Source organism: Acanthochromis polyacanthus, chromosome 4, assembly GCF_021347895.1.
Source record: "Acanthochromis polyacanthus isolate Apoly-LR-REF ecotype Palm Island chromosome 4, KAUST_Apoly_ChrSc, whole genome shotgun sequence".
Taxonomy (NCBI): Eukaryota; Metazoa; Chordata; class Actinopteri; family Pomacentridae; genus Acanthochromis; species Acanthochromis polyacanthus.
This window is the reverse complement of record NC_067116.1, coordinates 21,782,636-21,802,779: the sequence shown is the minus strand read 5'-3', so window position 1 is coordinate 21,802,779 and position 20,144 is coordinate 21,782,636. Positions and strand designations below refer to the sequence as shown.

The following is a 20,144-nucleotide window of genomic DNA, read 5'->3' as shown; positions in this document are numbered from 1 at the left end:
TGTTTATCTCCCTCCTGGTTTTACAGATGCACTCGTATCTGTGATTTCTCGTCCGCACTTAGCAAACAAGTGATGTCACTGCCTTCTTTTACACCATCTAACTTATTTCACACTGTGCTGCCCTCTGACTTTCTGTCATCAGTGAGTGTTTGAAGTAGAAAGGAGCCTGCTTGTCAACTTAACATGTACAAGCATCACCTAAACCGGCATGTCTCTGCAGAAAAAAGGCTGCTTTGCCCCATAAGGTTATATAGTGATAAAGAACATCCGTCTATTATGTTTCCATGTCCTTACTCGTGTGGCCAGATATGGACTAATACACGCAGCGTTCCCCAGGAGGATACTGCGCTCCCCAGAGGAGCTGGAGAGGGAAGAGGAGGAGGTGATGGTGGGGGCGGGGGGGGGGGGGGGGGGGGGGTGCATGTGATGGTAGCGGTGTGCTGCTGGAGCTCTTCTGGAGGCAGGGAGGGGAGGCAGGCAGCAGTTGGTGTGCAGAGAGCAGAGGCTCAGGCTGGCTAGTTAAGAGCTTCTCTCTCCTATCCTCCATCTGCCAGGGACCGGGGTTGTGATTTGAGCTCCAGCAGAGCAGAGCAGGGAGGAGATCGAAGGAGGGGTGGAGGTAGGGAGGGAGGTAGGGGATGTGGTGGTGGTGAAGTAGGAGGAGGAGGAGGGTGGTGAGAGGTAGTGAGGGGGGTGACGGGGGAAGCGTTGGTTGGAAGAGACAGAGGAGAAAGTGGAAGGAGCAGGGAGTCGGAGTAGAAATGACAAACAGGACACATGGGGATTGAAAAGAAAAACCTATTTATAGGCTCCTTATTGTCGGTGTTATTATTTCTAAACTGCTGCGTTTGGAGACATCGCCGTGGCTGCATTTGGTCCCCCTTTGTGCATTTTAATATTTGGTTTCCCCCAATAATTATCAAGCCGTGTCCAGTGTGTGTTTGTAAATATTTCCAGGATGTCTCACCCAGCCAGCCGGGCTCATGTGACTGGGATACATGTGACTAGGATACAGCTTTACAGTGCTTCACTCCTCCCTCTGTTCCTCCTCCCCCAAAACACCCCCACCCCACTCCCTTCCCCTTTCCTTCATTCTGTCAGTGTTTAGCCTGTGGTTCCCCTGCACCACGGTGGACCCTGGGAGAGCCTCCTCCTTCCTCCTCCTCGTTGCCTCCTCGCCTCCCACCTCCCCTTCGCTCCCTTTTCCCGGCCACGCTTTGGGAGAGACTGAGAGCTCCCTCTGTGAGACCGAGTGTCACTTGAGGTGACCCAGAAATGATAACTCCAGATGAACCCTGGATGTGTGGTAATCTAACCACCATGCCCTACAGCAGAGAGGAGCCAGGCATTCAGGGAGGCAGGCGAAGCAAGGCAAGGCTAGGCTAGGCAGGGAGGCATCCCCGCGGTTGGTGCTGTATCAGTGGTTTCACCGTTGAACCACTGCAGAGCCTGTGTCTGGGTATCATGCTCGGAGAAGGCTGTGTGTGCGTTCTGTGTTGTGGTACACTGTGAAATGGATCTCAGCGTTTGTTGCATTATTGATGAGATACACTGTGATGTCAACCCAGGCTGAAGGAGCACAGCAAAATGACTGTTAGCAGTATGGCACATGATCATTTATGCAAGCAGTACAGAGGTGTAATTAATTGTCACCCTTTGCTCCCAGCCCCAGTTCTCACTCACAGTCTTCTGTTCACTCGTTGTCAGTTGAAATCAGCCCATCTCTGCCTCGGTTCAGTGTGGGAAGGTCCAGGACATCCTCTCTTCTGCGCGGCCTCCCTTTTCACAAGAAATATACAGTTCAGGTGGAGCCAATGTGTACTTTAAAGTGTTTTCTGTTGTCTTCTAATGGGTCACTGTCACACTGTTTAGCCCGCAAGTGAATAACAACCCAATAAACAACAGTTAAAAAAGGAACAGAAGGTTTGGAGTGTTTGCTTTACCTCTTAAACAGAGAAAAGAGAGTCTCATTAAGGGGTCAGGCACCGTCAAAGCGTCTTCAAAACATAAACAGTATTAATATTTACTAAAATATCTTGATGTGGTTAAATATTGGTGTGTTTTTCATCATTTCTTTTTTTTCATGCGATGTTGCAACACCAGGCCACATGTGTGCAGAAGGGTTCCTGGCTGAATACACTCATTATGGCTTTGAATTTATATGAAGTTTGTCAGCTGCAGGAGGAATGAATGGAGGGACATATGTAGCAGCTCAGGGGACGGAAACAGAAAGCAGCTATGTTGTGATTGTTGCTGTTCATGGAGGATTCATTCAGTTTAAAAAACAGAAACACAAACTAGAGGTTAAATGTATTTTTTTGTTGCATCTGAACCATAATTTAATCATTCGTTTGTCATTAAAAAATAAAGAAAAAACGACCATCTTTGGTAATAATTACCCCTGTGCAGCTTGGTTTAGTCTCGCAAAAAAATTCATAAACGACTGATTTCGAAAATCCCTTCGATTTGGCATTTGGTGATTCAATACCAACACGGTTTTTTTTTCTGCAGGCGTGCCTTGCTGTGCTCCATATCTTTTTCAGATTGATTGATCCACTTTGACTATACACCCAGCTAATTATTTATTCACACAAACCTCTCCAGCCAGTGAAATTAGAGCTGGAAAACGCGCTCAGCTCCCTGGAATCCCTGTACAGTAAACTTGTGCATAAACGGTGAAAGATGATTATAATTGTTTAGAGCCAGATGTGCCGTGAAGTCACCCAGAATTTGGATTGCATGATACGTTTTTTTAAGGGGGCTGAAATAAAAATGTAGCCGCTGAATTCATATCCAGCTGATTGGAGGTTAAAAATAAAGAAGACAAATCCAACTCACAGCCCTGCAATAATCCTACATCTTATTATATATAATGGTAGTTGTGTTTTTTGTGTCATTTGGCGACTGCAGCTCTTGTAGTTTATCTTTCCTTTCATTTAAAAACGCATCACAGATTATAACCTACATGCTGAGTAGACCATTGGCTCGTGGCTTCTCATTTTCTGTGGCGCTGTGGTGTGTTGAGGGCTGTCTGCATACGAGAGAGGAATATTTAAATGTCTTGTGTTTTAATTGACGCTCCAACTCGAAGTGGAAGCTCAGAAACGAGGAACAGCCCCCCATCTACCGGCAGCGTCTCCTCTGTCTCCTCTGAACGCTGCAGTGCGCACAGTCCGGAGCTGCTCAGGCTGCGCGCTGCACAGGGATCTCACACACCGCAACAGCCTCAGGTAAGACCTTTTCTATTTGCTATTTATTCTTGGGGCGATAATAATAATAGAGAGCCGGATTTGTTTTAAGAAAAAAGAGAAGAAGCTAAACGACAGGGGAGAGAGCGTGTGAAGCAATGCGCGACAGATCTGATGCATGATAAATGCACTGATATGGGTTTTATTCTCCGGGATAAACAGGGAAGGTGAGACCACTGGAGCTATGGATTTTTTTTTCTTCACAAAAAAACGAAATGCTCTAAATTATTTTTTAAATGCCCAATATAATCCAAATTATGCAAATATAAAACACTGGAGTTTGCAAAATCGTGCAAACTTAACGGCAAAACACAGCTTTCATGAAAATGCAGGCCAAGTTGTTTGATTTCCATTTGTGATTATTGTAGGGAATTTTATTTTTATTATTTACTGGATTAAAGTCACTGGCCCACTGAGCCATTCTCTATTCTCATGTCATTTTAAACATTACACTGTTATTACATATTTTTTGTACTTGTTTGGAATCGTCATGTTTTTTAAAACGAGCAAACGTTAATTAGTTTTTGTTTTTTAAGCTTTAATTTAATCAAACAAGATCACAAATCTGAAATTAGGACACATCAGTCTCATTAACGCAAGCAAAAATGACACACAATCAGTCAGCTTCATTTTCAACACTTTATTTAAAGCCAGTAATGAGACATGATGGGTAGCACACACAACTAAATTGCTTAATTAATATCATAGTTTTAATAAAAACGCTTCAAAATAAAAGTGTTATTTATTTTCCGCATTTTCTTTAGTTTTTCGTAAATGCGTAATTACGCATTTTGGATTTGGTTTAAATCTAGACTGATGCTTAATAATAATAACACAAACGAACAAAACGGGATCAATAAGTAATATTTAGTGGAAGGTATAATCTTCTAATTAGACACACAGAAAAGGAAACAAAACGACAGCACAAAAGACATTATTCCCTCAACCCCTTGGTGTTCACTGACACATTGTTAAACCCTCTTCAGTCAAATGAAATGTCACTGCTGGAGGCAACGGGTCAAAACAGTACTCTTTATCGACGTGATGGGTGTTTTTCATAAAAAGAAAAACTTGCAAATATTAGAATTACGCTGCGGGAATGAGTCCAAATCAGAATTTCCAGAGACGAAGCACAAGAAAAAGAAGTAGAAGAAGAAAAGAAGAAAAAAAAGTGCAGTTAGATTAAATATCACACAGAGCTGAGTTGATCACTCCTCTCAGGGTGTCTTTGTCCAGGTGAAATGAAATCCGTGTGCCCTTTTTGAGTCCCTTTTCAGCGCTCTGTGCCTGATGCTGACAGAGCGCAAATTATGCTTTTTAGAACAGCTGCAGGTCCAACTCGTCCAGGAGGGTTCAAGCCATAGCGCTGTTACTGGGCCTCCAATTAACGGCAGCACAACTCCACTGTGTGTGTGTGTGTGTGTGTGTGTGTGTGTGTGTGTGTGTGTGTGTGTGTGTGTGTGTGTGTGTGTGTGTGTGTGGTGGTGGTGGGGGTTCACATGATAATGTAACACGTCTTGAGATGAAGCATCTACACCTGCAAACCCCCCTGAGCCTTTAGTAAATCTATTAATGTGACTAAAGCCAATTCTCAGACTCAGTCTCTGTTGTTTTTTGACAACTTTTTTGTACTCATTGATTTTCCTCAGACCACAGCTCATTATTCTGATTTTTTTTAAGCTGGAAAGGCCTGCGTTGTGTTTGTCACAGTCCAGACAGTGAGCTGTCTCATTTTCGGTTTGTTGTCACCGTGTTTGGCCTGCACGCTGACCAGTAAAACTATCCCATCTTTCCCCTTTCTTCATTTTTTATTCGCATGGAGGAATTTTTACACCCTTTAAAATTGACACTTATCTTTATTAAAGCCCTGAATAACTCAGATCGTATTGTCATTATACAAAGCATCCATTTCTAAAAATGTGCAAGAAATAGTGGTGGTTTCCCCGTGGCGAGCACCACATGGAGCTCTCTTTTATCTCGTTTTCACATCGCTGCTTGCTGCAAAATATATAAGACAAATAAATGAGTTTCGCCAGGTAAACTCGGCTTTGGCCTAATTGAAGAGACACAGACAAGTCAAGGACTGTGTTCATAAACCTGTGACAGTCAATAACTCCTGCCTGAAATGAGCGTTTCAAGCACAGAGATGATTTTGCGCGTTAAAGACTGGAAACATTTACACATTTAAAAATAGTTTAATCTGATTCTATCTGCAGAGCATCGTGCACAGAAAAACGCAAGTAGGCGTATATTTAAAAGATAATCATAAGGTGGAATGGATGTCTATTTTTAAACCAAATCTCATTAATTTGTGTTTTTCTAAACATACAAAATCCTATTATTTCAAATTGTTTAATGCAACGTGTCCCCGCCCTCTAGCCTATCACTGATCACTGCCCCGCCCCAGACAATACATTTATACCACACACAGTTATTATGGTATTTTGGGACACCCAAACATCTGATTAGGACTAATTAAACTCCCAAAACGGTGAGGTTTAAATCATATAATTTCATAAAACTCAATTTCAGACCTACTAAACTCTCCTTAAATGGCAGATAAGTTATTTATTTCTAACCCTTTCACAATGAGCCGTTTATTATACTTTACCTCACCTTATTTGCTTTGGAAACAAACAGAATACGCGCACTGAAATTACTTTAAGTCCATTTCAGTTTATGCAACTTACACTCCGGCCTCCTCTTCTTTAAATTGGGGAATAAAAGTAATGAAAATGTCAATACCATAAAGTGGTGGTCCTGCGCGCAGCCCGAATCGGGAGTTTTTGAGGGGAGAGTGACAGCTCTTTGTTGGTGAATAGAAATCAGCAGCGATGCGGGGAGAGAGAGGCAGACAGAGTGAGAGGAGAGAGAGAGAGGGAGAGGGAGGGAGAGAGAGAGAGAGAGAGAGAGGAACTCCTCCTACCAAATTATTCAGACTGGGCCGGCTTTGCTCTCTTCACAAATAGGACACGGTTCTCAAATCCAGGCAGTCCCAACCTGACCTCCAAGCACCGAGGAACCCCTGACTGGGAAACCGGGAGAGAGAAATCACCAAGAAAAAAAAAAAGAGAAACAACAAAAACTTTGTGTCATTATTTTTGGCCAGTGTTACACACTGTAAGCCCCCCTTCCCCTCCTCCCTCCCCTCCACCACCACCAACAACTTCCACCGCATCATTTGGACTATATATTTTTCTTCTGGAGGAGAAACACTGACGGGAAGAAGGAAAAAAGCTGGTGCATCACCACCATTGCTCCTCCTGTCCCACCCATGCTGTAGTTTCTTCCTTTTTTTCTTCCACTTGCTTTTGCACGCTGCCGAGGAGCTGATCTGAGCCTGTGGGTCGGTCTGGTTGTTTTGTGTGCCTCTCTTAGAGCCTCAGAGCCCAGTTGGATGCGCTGAGAGAGCGGGGCGCAGCGCTGCGGTACAGTATATGGAAGTTGTGGGCTGCAAGACAGAGGCAGGCAGTTGCACGTTGCGTCCAGGACCGGGAGCCATGCTTTTCCACGGGATCTCCGGGGATCACATCCAAGGGATCATGGAGGAGATGGAGAGAAGGTCGAAAACGGAGTCGCGCCTAGCGAAGGGCATGCAGCTCAACGGAAGAGAGTCGGTAAGAGCCGGGTTGTGTTGCAATTCATGTTAAAACTGGCTTTTTAAAGCTCCTTACTGCGGACCATAGGGGCACAGTTACCGTGCCAGGAAATGTGCAGGTTTTTCAGGGGGTAAGTAGCACAGAATGAAGGATTTCCACTGTAGCCAAAATTTTTTTCTCTTAGAAGGAGATTTGAGCAAAATATTTTTTTAACAGCGGCGACTGACAGATGTTTCTAAATATGTTCACAACACGCTGCTTTAATTTAGCCACCAAACACAGAAGAGTAAACACATTTTGTTGTCTGTCAGGAAAAAATACAGTCTCTACAAGTAATCTGATGAAATAAAAACACAGTGAATTATTGTTATTATTTTCACATATTTAAAATATTCTGCTCCAAATGGTTAGTTAATTCGCTTTGAATTTCATGTCTACAAATAAAGGAGAGATTAAAACAATAACCAATAATAATAAAATGCTAGGTCAGTGGTACAAATGTATGTCCTGCTCTCCAAATTGAATTAATTTAAAAACATCTGTTTTATAAATTGTGTTTTTCCTTCAATTGGGCCTGAACACTACAAGCCTGTACATGTTTAACTATTCATAATTATTACTCAGGTAGCTTTATAGATTTTATTTTATTTTTAAAGGGCCAAAAGAGCCACTAAAGGCCTGCTGTTATTGTTTTTTTACATCATGTATTTTGCAGTAGAGTTCCCCAGCAGTGTTTGGAGGGAGGTGGTTGCCCTGAGCTTTGTTCTCCTCTCTGTCCCAGACTATGCCTTCTATGAGCCCGGAGAAACCTGCCCTGTGTGCCGGCTGTGGCGGCAAGATTTCGGATAGATACTACCTCCTGGCCGTGGACAAACAGTGGCACCTGCGGTGTCTCAAATGCTGTGAATGTAAACTAGCGCTGGAGTCGGAGCTAACGTGTTTTGCCAAGGATGGGAGTATCTATTGCAAGGAGGATTACTACAGGTAAGAAAAATGAAGGTCAATCATTACATAATTTTACATTTGAACCCAAAAATATTTGCTCACTGTCATGTAAACCCACTCAGTGGCCTATTCATTTAAGCTGACTTTATAGGTAAATGTATATTTTAACTCTTGCATGCTGCATATTTGGGCAATTATTAATGCAGCTACTTTTGGCCCTGATTCCACACACTGTGGCAGGGCCTCTTTCCTGCCTGAATAACATCATAATAACAGCCACCCAGTGGGGCTGCATGGTGTCTGCTGGGAATAAGCTATGATACTGAAATTGTATTTTATTCACTAGTGGCTCAGGTGTAGAGTTTTCTATAGCTCAGAGTGTAAGGTAAACCACAAGCATGCATGAGTCACTCACTCTGTGAACCAAAAAGTAAAAGTGTTGGGCCCACACTTTGTGCATTTCTGCTATTTTTTTTAGTTTAAAAGGCAGAGTAAAATGATCTATTTGTGGCTCTTATCTGGATGTACAGTGGGCCAACATGTCTGAACTGCTCTGGGTGATGAAATATTTAACTCACATTTATACAGGCCGGGATGTTATTCACAAAAATAGTAAATAACTCATGAGAGAAAAAATATCATAAAATGTGAACTGTGTGAGTTGACTCATTCTTCTAATAGGCTGCTGAAGCTGAGCCTTTAGCCTACCTGAGCTGTTTTTGTTTAGTGTCAGAAGCAGGCTTATAGGTTTTATTATTAAGGTTGCACACGGACTTATTTTACGTATTTAAGCGAGAAAGCATTTTTACACACAGGCTCAGTTGTGGGCCAGATGTGGCAGAAGCTTAAAGTAAAGGCCTGCTGTGGCGTCACATACACACCTTTGTTAGTGTGATATCCCACGTCCACGCTGGCCCACTTTTGAAGCTTGGGAGCTTGTGTTCTGCCGTGTCGTTGCCTGTCCGTACGACGAGTCTTGACGGTGTGTCTGTTCCAGAAGGTTCTCCGTGCAGAGGTGCGCGCGCTGCCACCTCGGGATATCAGCCTCGGAGATGGTGATGCGAGCGCGCGACTCCGTGTACCACCTGAGCTGCTTCACGTGCACCACCTGCAACAAGACCCTGACCACCGGAGACCACTTCGGCATGAAGGACAGCCTGGTGTACTGCCGGCTGCACTTCGAGACGCTGGTGCAGGGACCGGACTACCACCCTCAGCTCAACTTCGCCGAGCTGGCAGCGAAGGGCGGCGGCCTCACTCTGCCCTACTTCAACGGCACCGGCACCGCGCAGAAGGGGAGGCCGCGCAAGAGGAAGAGCCCAGCCATGGGGATAGATATACCCAGCTACAACACAGGTGAGGCGGCGTGTGATGCTGCTGCTGCACAGAGCCTCACACCTAGACAACAACACACCAACACGATCATGTTGGAAAATCATTTTAGAGTGCGTCGAGATCTTTCATTTATTTTTATTTTTTGAACGTTTTGGTGCAAATGTGTCTCTATGACCTTTATGGTGTATGGAAAGGCCCAGCAGCGGAGGACAGTGAAGACACACAGCTTATAAATGTTCACATCTCCTCAAAATTACAGTAAAATTAAACATTAAGTTCTGCGTCATGTAGGTTCAATCCTTCATGGACCCACTAGTTTTGGAGCATTGGTGGATTCTTCACTATAATCAAATTGTTCGTCAGCTTTATTTAATTTTGCTTTTAAAGTACTGCATATATAACATTAGGTGGAAATCCCACAGTTACACAAATAAATTAAACGATTATATATTTTTCTTGACTTTTTGGATACGTTTTGCTTCCGTTACGCACGAAGACCTTCGTGTTTTTTCATTTAAAAAAAATCCAGGCAGTACTTTGAGTGGCCTTGTAACATTTCTGGCTTCCATGTCTGAAATTCATACATTTGTAATATAGGTCTTGCAAATATAGGTGAATATAGGTGCGCTGCGGGAGCTGAGGGATAAATTGATCTGCAGCTTTTTATCCATGCGTCTTTTACGCTCGGTTCCTATGGCGTGTGTTGCGCAGAGAATTATCAAAATTTGACCTCGCCGTCAACCTGCTCATCGACTTTCATAATTAGTTGGAAATTAGGTCACAATAAATGTGTGTGAACTGGGTAAATATGCAGCTGCGTAACATCGTGGCCAAAATTAACATCTAAAATGATGTTTTACTTTTGCTGAGAAGAACAAAAGCAACAATCACAGCGCACATGAAGTTACTGTTAAACCCAGGTTTCATCTTAAAAAAATAAATAAATCTTGCATTGAATCGCTGCATGCTATAACCCGACCCCCAACCCTCCCTGCAGCGTCCCCATTTTGTTTTCGCTTTCTGCGAATTAGTGCGCGGTTGAGAAAGTTCGTCATTGTGCGCCAAGTTTCCTGTGTTCTTGCTGAATAGGGAGGAATAGGGGTAATCTGCGCGTTAATTGTTCTTTGTTAATTGAAAGTGACGTTGGAATCCCTGGCCTCCTGTGCGGCGGTCAGCACAGTTCTCAGGGACTGTGCAGCTCCGCGCTGAGGGGCCTGCAGCAGGGAGAGGCCAGGGGCTGTAAACAAAACACTGTACACTGCGCTCCGCTTGAAAGAGCTTCGGTTTGTTATGCGTAAACACAATTCCGAGGGATTATGCAAATGCTAAAGTTCACATGATGCCTTCATAGAAAAAAAATAGCCATTGTAGTCCTGTTTTTTTTTTTAATTCTATAATAAGAGGATATGCTCACACCACCAAAACGCTTAAATATAATGCAGCCACAACAGGTAAAAAAAATAAATTAATAAAAAATACAATAAAAACACACACACAAAAGAAAATCCCACAGTGAACTGTGAACTCATTATTAAGCACCACAGACACACTAAAAGTCCCAGTGGGAATATTAGATTTTTCATTTGGGACATTTAAATAGAATGGAAGACAATGAAACTGTATGGAGTGCTTTTTAATTTAAGAGGAGGATAAATGGCATTTTTTAGGCGTTTGTGATTTTTATCTATTTATTGCTACGTGAAATGTTCTTAGTATGCTACACATTTAATTTGACCTACAATATTTAAATTACCTCATAAATTTAAATAACTAAAAAAAATCTATCGAAATAGTAAACATGTACAATTCAAACAGGAGCAACTAAAATACATTTTATTTTTTCCAAAGTGCTTTATTCCCTGCACCAGGCTCTGACATTCCTGACTGCACATTTCTCATTACCCTATCAAACTGCTCATGTTAATCGTTCTGTAGATCAGGAGGCTCGTGTTCATGACAAATAGGAAGAGGTTTTGTTTGAGGTTATGTTTCTGCTTTAGCGAGCACACTCAGGTTTGTTTTCACCAGGGAAAGGTGCGAGTCTGCTGTGGATTCCACACTACACAGTGAAGTTTGCTCTTGTTTGGATATAGAGACCCCTAGTGGGTAATACAAGTGAAACACAATCCCGAGAAGACTGAGGCAGAAAAACACAGATGTCATTAATAGTGAAAATACTGTCACAAGAAGAGGCTTCATATGAGAAAAAAAAAATAGAATTGATGTCACAATAGAACAGCACACATTTAATACTTGCTTCTCACCATTTCTGATCTCTGTCCCTGCCTTGTTCAAACCGATTTGTAATTCAGCCCCATCATTAATTTGTGGGAGTGTTTTTACTCCATCCTCATGATGAAGGGTTAGTATATTTCATTTAATATTTTATTTGCCACTGAGAAAGTAGCTGGTCAGCATTTCAGTTACAAGGAGAATCGAAAATCAACACAACATACTATTTAATTTAGAAATCCCGTGGATATTCCTGCCTGGCTCCCCCCCTGTTAAAACAGCAAAGTAAGAGCTAAAATCATTTAAAACATGTTCTAATATAAATACAAAATCTATAGGAAAAAATATAATAATTAAAACTCAGCTATGATTTGGCATTAATTGTATTTTCACCGTTTGAAATCGCATCAAGAAATTCTCTCTGTTGCGATAAGATAATTTTTAAAAATCATTTAAAAAGAACATTATACTGAAATGTGTGCTAAGTATCTTTCTCTTGCAGTAGCAGTGTTCAGCCATGCATGCATTTAATTTAGTGGGTCCATTTTAAGTGTTTCACACACTAAGCTACTGACAAATGAGACCCATTAGGCCTATTAGTCTTTGCAAACACAAGCAGAAATAACTTAACCCGGTCCCAGCGTATGGTTAGCATCCAGCATTGCCTCTTGTTGTAATTGTACTGACACGTATTATATAAAAAAACACAGCTTGCAGTGCGCTGTGTATGTGCAGAGGTCAAATTAATTTGATTTGTCAGTTTAATCAGCTTCTTGACTGTCACTGTCACATTTTTTAATTGCATGTTATAAATTTGCAAAATCTTCATGATTTACCGCCTGTCATTTGTAATCTATAGACTTCCCACAATTTGACAGACTTAGTCAGTTTTGTTTTTCAAATCCTGACCTTACAACAACCTATTTTATTTAATATTCACCCTTAAAACTAGTGCAACATTTCATCAGTCGCAAAAACTTAGATGTATTTTTCTCATTATTATTAGAATAACAATATCTGGACAGTAGTGAAGTGCTGCATAATTATCAGCTAGCTGTCCGACTTCTTCGACGCAGTAAGGTTGAATTTGGACACAGAAGGCCAGTTTTCCAAAACACTAAACCGCTTGCAGAGCTGGATTTATTCTGCAGTCGTTCCTTTTAGACGCTGAGCCAACCCTGTGCTCTGCCCTCTGCCCTCTCTGCAGGCTGCAACGAGAACGACACCGATCACTTGGACCGGGACCAGCAGGCCTACCCTCCAACACAGAAGACCAAACGCATGCGGACCTCCTTCAAGCACCATCAGCTGCGAACAATGAAATCCTACTTTGCCATCAACCACAACCCAGATGCCAAGGACTTAAAGCAGCTGGCCCAGAAAACAGGCCTCACTAAGAGAGTTCTACAGGTAAGCACAGAGCCATTCTTCTTACTAATGTGATCACCCCACATCTGTGTGTGCACCCCCACTCCTCCTCCACGTCCCTCTCATTTCACACCAACAGTTACCATTAATGCCATCTTTTGAGTTTCCGTTTGTTTTGTTGGTCCATTTAGTCATTAGATGTATATCCAGGGGTTTTTATCTGAAATTTGCAAATTGTTAAATGTTATTTTTTTGGGAAAGAAAGGAGGAAAGCAGTTCTTCAGCATACAAACTTACATTTAATACTGTTGCTAATACTATAAATAACGAGAGTGCACATGTCCTTTTTATCTTTAGAGCGGGAAAAAGGTGTAATTTAACTCTCGCAGTTAAAAAAAAAATAAGGGGAAGAATTTGTTTTGTTTTGCTATTAAAATCCACATTCTTGTATTGAGTGCTCAGGAGTTAACTGGTTCATTGTCACCTGCCCCTTGAGATACTCAAAATACTGTATGAAAATGATCAGATAAAGATTTCTATATTTAAGACAAGGGCAAGTTGATACAGTAACAGCTGTGATAAGTTGATATGTAAGCTACTGTACGAATGATTTCTTTTTAAAAATTAATCCTACTTAAACACAAAAAGTAAAAGCCACACTGGGATTGGTTTGCAGGTTTGGTTCCAAAACGCAAGAGCCAAATTCAGAAGGAACGTTTTGCGACAGGAGAATGGAGGTGTTGATAAGGCTGATGGCACCTCACTCCCTCCACCCTCATCCGACAGTGGGGCCCTGACCCCCCCCTCCAGCGCGGCCACACTAACAGACCTGACAAACCCCTCTATCACTGTAGTGACCTCCGTCACCTCTAGTTTGGACAGCCATGATTCGGGGAGCCCTTCGCAAACTACCTTGACAAACCTTTTCTAACAAGCTATCTCTAGCAGACTGATTTTTTTTTTTAAATTTTACCTGAATTTATTTGCTTTGTTTTTCTTCTGATTTCCTTTTGATTTTCTTTCCTCGATTTACATTTTATTTTTTTAAGTGACACCTTTAAATCAACCAGAGACAGCTCCTTGGAACAGAAAGTGCTGTACTGTGTACACAAACAAGAACACCAAGAGCAACAACAGCAGCGACCACATTAAAACACGAGGAAATCATTTTAATGTGTAGCATTTGAAACTGCATGCCATATGCAGAGATTGATTTTGGACGGGACATTTTTGGAGTTGAAGGCATTAGAAAATTGTCATGGATTCCACAAGTTATTAGAGGGAAAAAAAACTAAACTTGAAGCTTGTCTGGAAAACTAGATTTCTTGCTTGATTTGATTTGTATATTTGTATTGAATTATGCTAAAAAAAAAAATAGCCCTTCCTAATTTATGATTAATTGGTAATCTTTAAAATAATATGAATATTTTGCCCTCAGAAACCTGTATATGTATGCACTGTGTTCGCACTATCCAATTTAAAGATTTTTTTTCCTGTTTTGGAATAATTTGGGAAATAAACTTGTAGAATGTTCTGTATATGGGTAACTCCAGAAAACAGGCTTTAATTATTTCCGAATGTTTCAGTCTCTAAGACTGAGTTGGATGGAATCAGACATTGGGATCTCACAGAGCTACATGTAAAACGTCTAAATTACATTGTAAGCGCCTGACCATCACAGCTTATATGGCCGATAGATGCTGAAACCACACACATCTCTGTCTTGATTCACAACTCTACTGTGATAGAGAGCAAGAAGCAAAATCCCACAATCTGTACAGTGGTAACTGTTCAACATGTAATGCAGTCACATTGATAGATATTGTTTGATAGTTAAAAAAAATCAGCGAGAGAAACTCAAATTGGAGAGCAGTTTATGGGCACTGTTGTTATCAGCTGTTTTCATGACAGAGCACTTTTATTTTGGACTTGTTGGCGTCATAGATCAAACAGTCAAATGGATCAAGCCTAGCAAACATATCCACAGATCCACAGCTAAACTCAATTGCACAGTGACAATATACTGCCCAGTGAAAAGTGCATTATTGTTTTTATCATGTTGCTCAGGGTAACGATGTGATTTTAAAAAGGGAAAAAGAGCAGGAGTGAGAAATTAAGTGGTTGCGACGTTGCAGACTAGATTTTTAGAGCCGACATGAACATTCAAATGACCTCAGATAGGTGGAGTCGTAATAGGCAGCCAGTGGGAAATCATTGTCCATGTGTTCTCCTTTTTGGCCATATTTATACTTTCTTCAATGACACTTGCCACTGAACAGACCAAAAACATGTTTCTTCTGGCTGAAAGATAGAGAGAAAAGAAAGAAAGAGCGAGCAAATCTTCAATGGAGTTGATACATTTCATTGTGAGCGTCACAATTTGTTCTATTGTAGAACAAAGTGGTACTCTTGATCTACTTAATGAAGTAGATGCCTAACTCAGTTCTACTATGTGCCTTATGCTATAACTTGGGAGAAAGTTTGTGAAATTCAGGATATATGTGTTCTTTGTTAACTGATTCACATCCTTTTGGCGCCTCACTAGTTTTGTACTGTTTTGCATCTTATTTCCGAAGATCTTTTTATGGTGTATCCTGTTAAAAAGGGGGCAGCGATGTCATAGAAAGCATTTGTGCACTCTTTCAGATATAGTTGGGTAATCCAAGAACCTTATATATTGATCTTCGTGTTAATAGTTGAGTACAGTAAGTGTTCTATCAAGATTGTCCATGTTTCCCTGTTTCTTGATAAAGATGGTGTATAGAAACTATTTCCCCTTAAATATTTATGGACCAAACGGTTGTTATATATCTTATTAAATTTGTGTGAATAAAAATACTTTGCTTTAAATGGGTTTTATTTTTCATTACACTTGCCATTTTTTGTGTTCCTTCTTGAATACGATTTTTGTTTATCACATCAACAAATGAGAAAGCATTCAGTTATTAATGACCAGTTAAACGTCTTCATTTTTGCCTCCATTTTTAATTTCTATTTCCTATTTTATGATGTTTATGGTTTTTAACGTAATGCCCCATGGATTTGCATCTAAACCCTGCAGTCAAAACTATGAAATTGCTTTTTAATGCATGAACATGGCTTTAAAATTTAAATAAAAGGAATGCTGCAAAGCATATATTGATTTATATCTCTATACATATATAGTATATTTATGCATAACATATTGGTAAACCTAAAATGAAGTAAGAGTAAATGCAGACCCCGTAAAGCCAGGTTGCTCTGTAGTTAATATATTCTTACTCTATCATTTCTTTCAGGGAGAACAAATCTTGGGGCATTACAGCCATACATCCCGACGTTTGAAAATTCCCTAAAGTATTAACAGAAGGGGAAAACTTTGATGGGAATTCCTCACCATTGAAGACAAAGACAATATTAGGATAAGATGATAGCATATTGAGAACAAATAAACAACCAACATAAAACCTGTTGCAGTTGCAAATGTACAACAGATGATTTTTGTTTTTTTAGAAAAAAAAACAACTAAAGTTTGTCCTGAATGTTTGAATCCATCAACGGAGGAGACCACACAATGTATGATATCAATGTGGAAAAAAAATCTGTATTGGAATGGTAAATGCACAAAAATGATATTAAAATGTACTGTAACATAGTTAAAAAAAAGAAGAAGCTCAAAGTAAAGGCAGGATGTGACTGAAAAACAGCAGGCATCCGACATGATAACAGTGTGAAACAGAGACAGTATGGATGGTATGAACACACAAACACGCACACACAGACACACACACGCCATACAATCCTTCTCCCACTGCCTTGCTCCTATTGTAAGCACAATATATACATTCCCACAAGCCTTGTTCTCCACCACACACTCTGCTACACAAACACAAGTGCACACAGACACACACACACACACACGCTGCTGCCCCCATGCACCCCACCCAAGGATCCGCTTGCTAAATAGAAGTTTTCTTTTGTCACAAGTGTCATTTCGTAAACACATGGCCTCCTTGAAACTCGGCAGCAGGATGCCCATCAAATATGATGAGTGTATGAAGAGGACTGCAGAGCTGGAGCTTTGCCATCTGGCTGTACCGAGGGAAGGAAGTGAAAAAACAAAGCCGATAAAGAAGAGATTCTCATTTTGCATGCGCCTCATCATCTTGTTAACATTTTCCTTGAGATGTATATTATTTCCTTTGATTCACTGTATGATTTATTGTCAGCTGCAAAATAAAGCATATGAAAATTATGTCCTTGATGCCCATAGAATACCTCACGTGGCAACAAAAAATAAAATAAAAATATGCTAAATGTCACAGTGAGGACACGGAGTGTACAGCTTCGAGCTTATTTGTTCTCGACATTCAGCTTACTGTAAAGGGTAGAGCGCTGCTGGTTTCTTACCTCGTTACTGTGGATATTTGTGAAAGCAGTATATCTCTAGTGCGTCTCAGAACATTCCTAAATACTTGGCTTCTTTTCCTGCTCCTCTGTGTTAGAGCACATCTGGGTGTTTTGTTTTTAGAAACAACAATTTCACTCGAAAAGTGATTTCAAATTACAGTCATGCATCTGCACTCATAATTGTATTTGTAATAAAAGCTAAAAACAAAGAAGCAACCTACTGACCGCCTTGATTCCAGTCATACACTATATGTAGCATAATGGGGCACTGAGTAACATAGAAAGTGCACTATAGGCCAGAACACAGTTTCTTCATAGGTGTACTGTTTCAATATTTAGTGTGAATGCTGGGTGTGCATACCATATAAAGGAGGTGTGTTGTGGAAAGAGGAAAAAAAAAAGAGAAAGGAAAGAAGAGAGGAAGGGAGCGAGAGAGACTGAAGCCACATGGGGACCAGTAAACAGGCTGGTGTTGAATTCCAACAATGTGGGAAACAGCAAACACTTCAGTCAGTCCAAGAGGAAACCTCAGTCGCTGGGGTGCCTGAGCGCTGTGGCAGCAGGGCTGTGTTCCACGGGTCTGACGGGAGGACGGTGGGCGGGTTGACACCACAGAGCTACAGGAAGCGGGGCTGGAGCAAAAAACACAAACAAACACAGCCAGCCGCTGCTCAGTTTGGGGAGCTGCGGGATGAGAGTTCTGGACAACATCATGACCCCGTGTTGACAAGAATTTCAGGGGTTTGCTGCTGGGCTGCTGGTGACTGGAATGCATCTTATCGGTAACATTTGTGTGTGCATATATGTGCGTGTGTGTGCTTGTGTAAGCCCTGCCGGAACAGCCTCCTCCTTGCCAGTGGAGTTGCTTCACCACAGAACAGGTATTTTATATTTAAAGATATGCATGAAGAAAGGATTGTTACAGGTTAAAAAAAGAAAGTGGTACAATGATGCATCAATTATGTTTTGCTCAATTAACTCTGTATATGATTTGGGCTCTTCTGAACCTATATCAGTAAGACAAATCTACATGCACTAATCATATAAAAATAAAAAATAAAAAGAACAAGGTTGTCTGTGAAGCGACCTCAACAGGTAAGAAAGGTGGCCTTCTGCCAGCTCACATCCTCTACCTCTCTTCCTCTTGTTAACTGACAGCTGCACACTATGACTACACAGAGACGCTGTATGTTTTCTGTCAGACAGGGAGTTTGTTGATGAAACTTGGCTGATCTCGACATATGTGGCGCTCCAGAAAGAAAAAAAAAAAGTTCTGAGATACTTAATAAATGCCTTTCCAGCTTGAATAAGTTTATGCTTAAAGTAGAAGTTGGCCAGTTACCAAAAATATACGCTGTTGCGTTTACAGATGAAGCAGGTGGGCATTTAATTAAAGATACAGCCTGTCTGAGAGATACAAACACACTAGCATTTTCAATATTGCAAATGTATCGACAAGGACGAAGTAGATTAGACTCATAAGAGATTCAGCGAGAGTGAACTCTCTCTGGTTGAACAGCATTTAAGGCCACAGAGGGCACAATAATTTGAGCTGCAAAGAGCAGCTGCAGCGCTGCAGAAATTTCTGTGGTTTGGCCAGGTTGATGCAATCACGGTTTATGACCCAGATTCATGCTAATTTATCAGGTTTAGGTTTTACGTCTGCTTAAACCTGTGACATTTGCAGCAGAGGCCTGATATTTGGTAAGGTCTGCCTGAACAAAACACGCTACATAGAAAGGTCAAATGAGAAACCAAGTACGAGGATAAGCACCCTGCCTGTCAGCACAGAAAATAACAAGCTAAATCTACGGTCTTCATGCTGGCATCAGATTTTGCTTTGCAACAACTACAGAAATCAAATCAGTGAAAATCAGCTGTGTGTGCATCAACGCTGTTCTCAACATGCAGGAAGTTGCACACGGCGAACTGAGCGCACAGCAACAAGTGTGTGTCGTTTTCAGGATATGTCGGTGTGCTTGGCAGCACCTGTAATTCACACCGCCTTTGACAGCAAAACGGAGAATGAGCTCCCTGCTGACTGATCAGTAAACTCCAGAAAAGTGTGTTTCTGCAAGCACACCCACACGAGGTCACACATACATTACCACACATTATACACACACAGTGACAGGCGACAGGGTCAAAACAAAGTATGGAATAATCACTGAGGCATGGGGCACACCTGCAGTTTACATGTTCCTCTGATAGTGTCGTTTCTATTGTCACTGCTCGTGTGTGTGTGTGTGTGTGTGTGTGTGTGTGTGTGTGTGTGTGTGTGTGTGTGTGTGTGTGTGTGTGTGTGTGTGTGTGTGTGTGTGTGTGTGTGTGTGTGTGTGTGTGTGTGTGTGTGTGTGTGTGTGTGTGTGTGTGTGTGTGTGTGATATTCTGCCAGTTCCGCCTCAGCACCCTCCCCTCATTGCTAGGCGCCTATTTAACCTCCCCTCGCACACCAACCACCCTGCTAACTCAAATACACACCGGCACCGGGACACACACACCGACAGATGTCAGAGGGGTGACGATGTGAATGAGACACAGCTCCACTGCTGTGTGTGTGTGTGTTTATTCGCTGTACATGTGAGACGGAGGCCTGCCCCTCTGGTTGTTGCAGAGCAGGTGGAGGAGACTCACTGCGCTGGGTGTTTGCCAAGAGAAGGAACACACTAACAAATACATTTGCGCGCACGCAGGTACACATTCGCCGCGCGCAGACACACAAAAGCTGCCAATGAAAAGCAGATTTCATAAAGTGATCTAGACAGAAATAATATGCCAGTTTTGTCCTTCACATTATCACAGACTATCTCTCTTGTGCCTCATTTGTGCAGTGCTCTCCACACGCCATAAATCCTTTATTTCTCTGTTGTGCTGTTATTCTATATTTACACCTATTTGTTATGTGACGGCTCACATCTAGACAACCTTGAAAATGCTGCGATCAAGGCTGATAACTACAGGTTGCAATTGCACTTTGAAGACAAAACAACATTAATTAGCGAATAAAATGGAAATGCGGGCATCACAT

At 41.5% G+C, this 20,144-nt stretch overlaps 1 protein-coding gene across 4 annotated transcripts; it reads left to right on the top strand.

Moving 5' to 3' along the window:
* Positions 1 to 2,930: 2,930 nt before the first annotated feature.
* lhx9 (LIM homeobox 9) lies at positions 2,931 to 16,961 on the top strand. Of its 4 annotated transcripts, XM_022209174.2 has the most exons (6): positions 2,931 to 3,230; positions 6,627 to 6,865; positions 7,629 to 7,831; positions 8,790 to 9,148; positions 12,567 to 12,769; positions 13,404 to 15,577. In XM_022209174.2, the coding sequence occupies exons 2-6, from the start codon at positions 6,686 to 6,688 to the stop codon at positions 13,656 to 13,658; spliced, it is 1,200 nt and encodes a 399-aa protein (XP_022064866.1). In that variant the 5' UTR covers positions 2,931 to 3,230; positions 6,627 to 6,685; the 3' UTR covers positions 13,659 to 15,577. The 4 variants fall into 4 exon arrangements, with proteins under 4 accessions (XP_022064866.1, XP_022064867.1, XP_022064865.1 ...); XM_022209175.2 differs by lacking the exon at positions 2,931 to 3,230 and having other exon boundaries at positions 6,193 to 6,865; positions 8,793 to 9,148; XM_022209173.2 differs by lacking the exon at positions 2,931 to 3,230 and having other exon boundaries at positions 6,194 to 6,865.
* The last annotated feature ends 3,183 nt before the right edge of the window (positions 16,962 to 20,144 follow it).

What these genes read in the sequence shown, in the direction of transcription:
- lhx9 (XM_022209174.2), top strand. Translation starts at nt 6,686, where the DNA reads ATGGAAGTTGTGGGCTGCAAGACAGAGGCAGGCAGTTGCACGTTGCGT. An exon ending in TGCAAGGAGGATTACTACAG is followed by an intron (nt 7,832 to 8,789) that starts GTAAGAAAAATG and finishes TGTCTGTTCCAG; the next exon opens with AAGGTTCTCCGTGCAGAGGT. An exon ending in TCACTAAGAGAGTTCTACAG is followed by an intron (nt 12,770 to 13,403) that starts GTAAGCACAGAG and finishes ATTGGTTTGCAG; the next exon opens with GTTTGGTTCCAAAACGCAAG.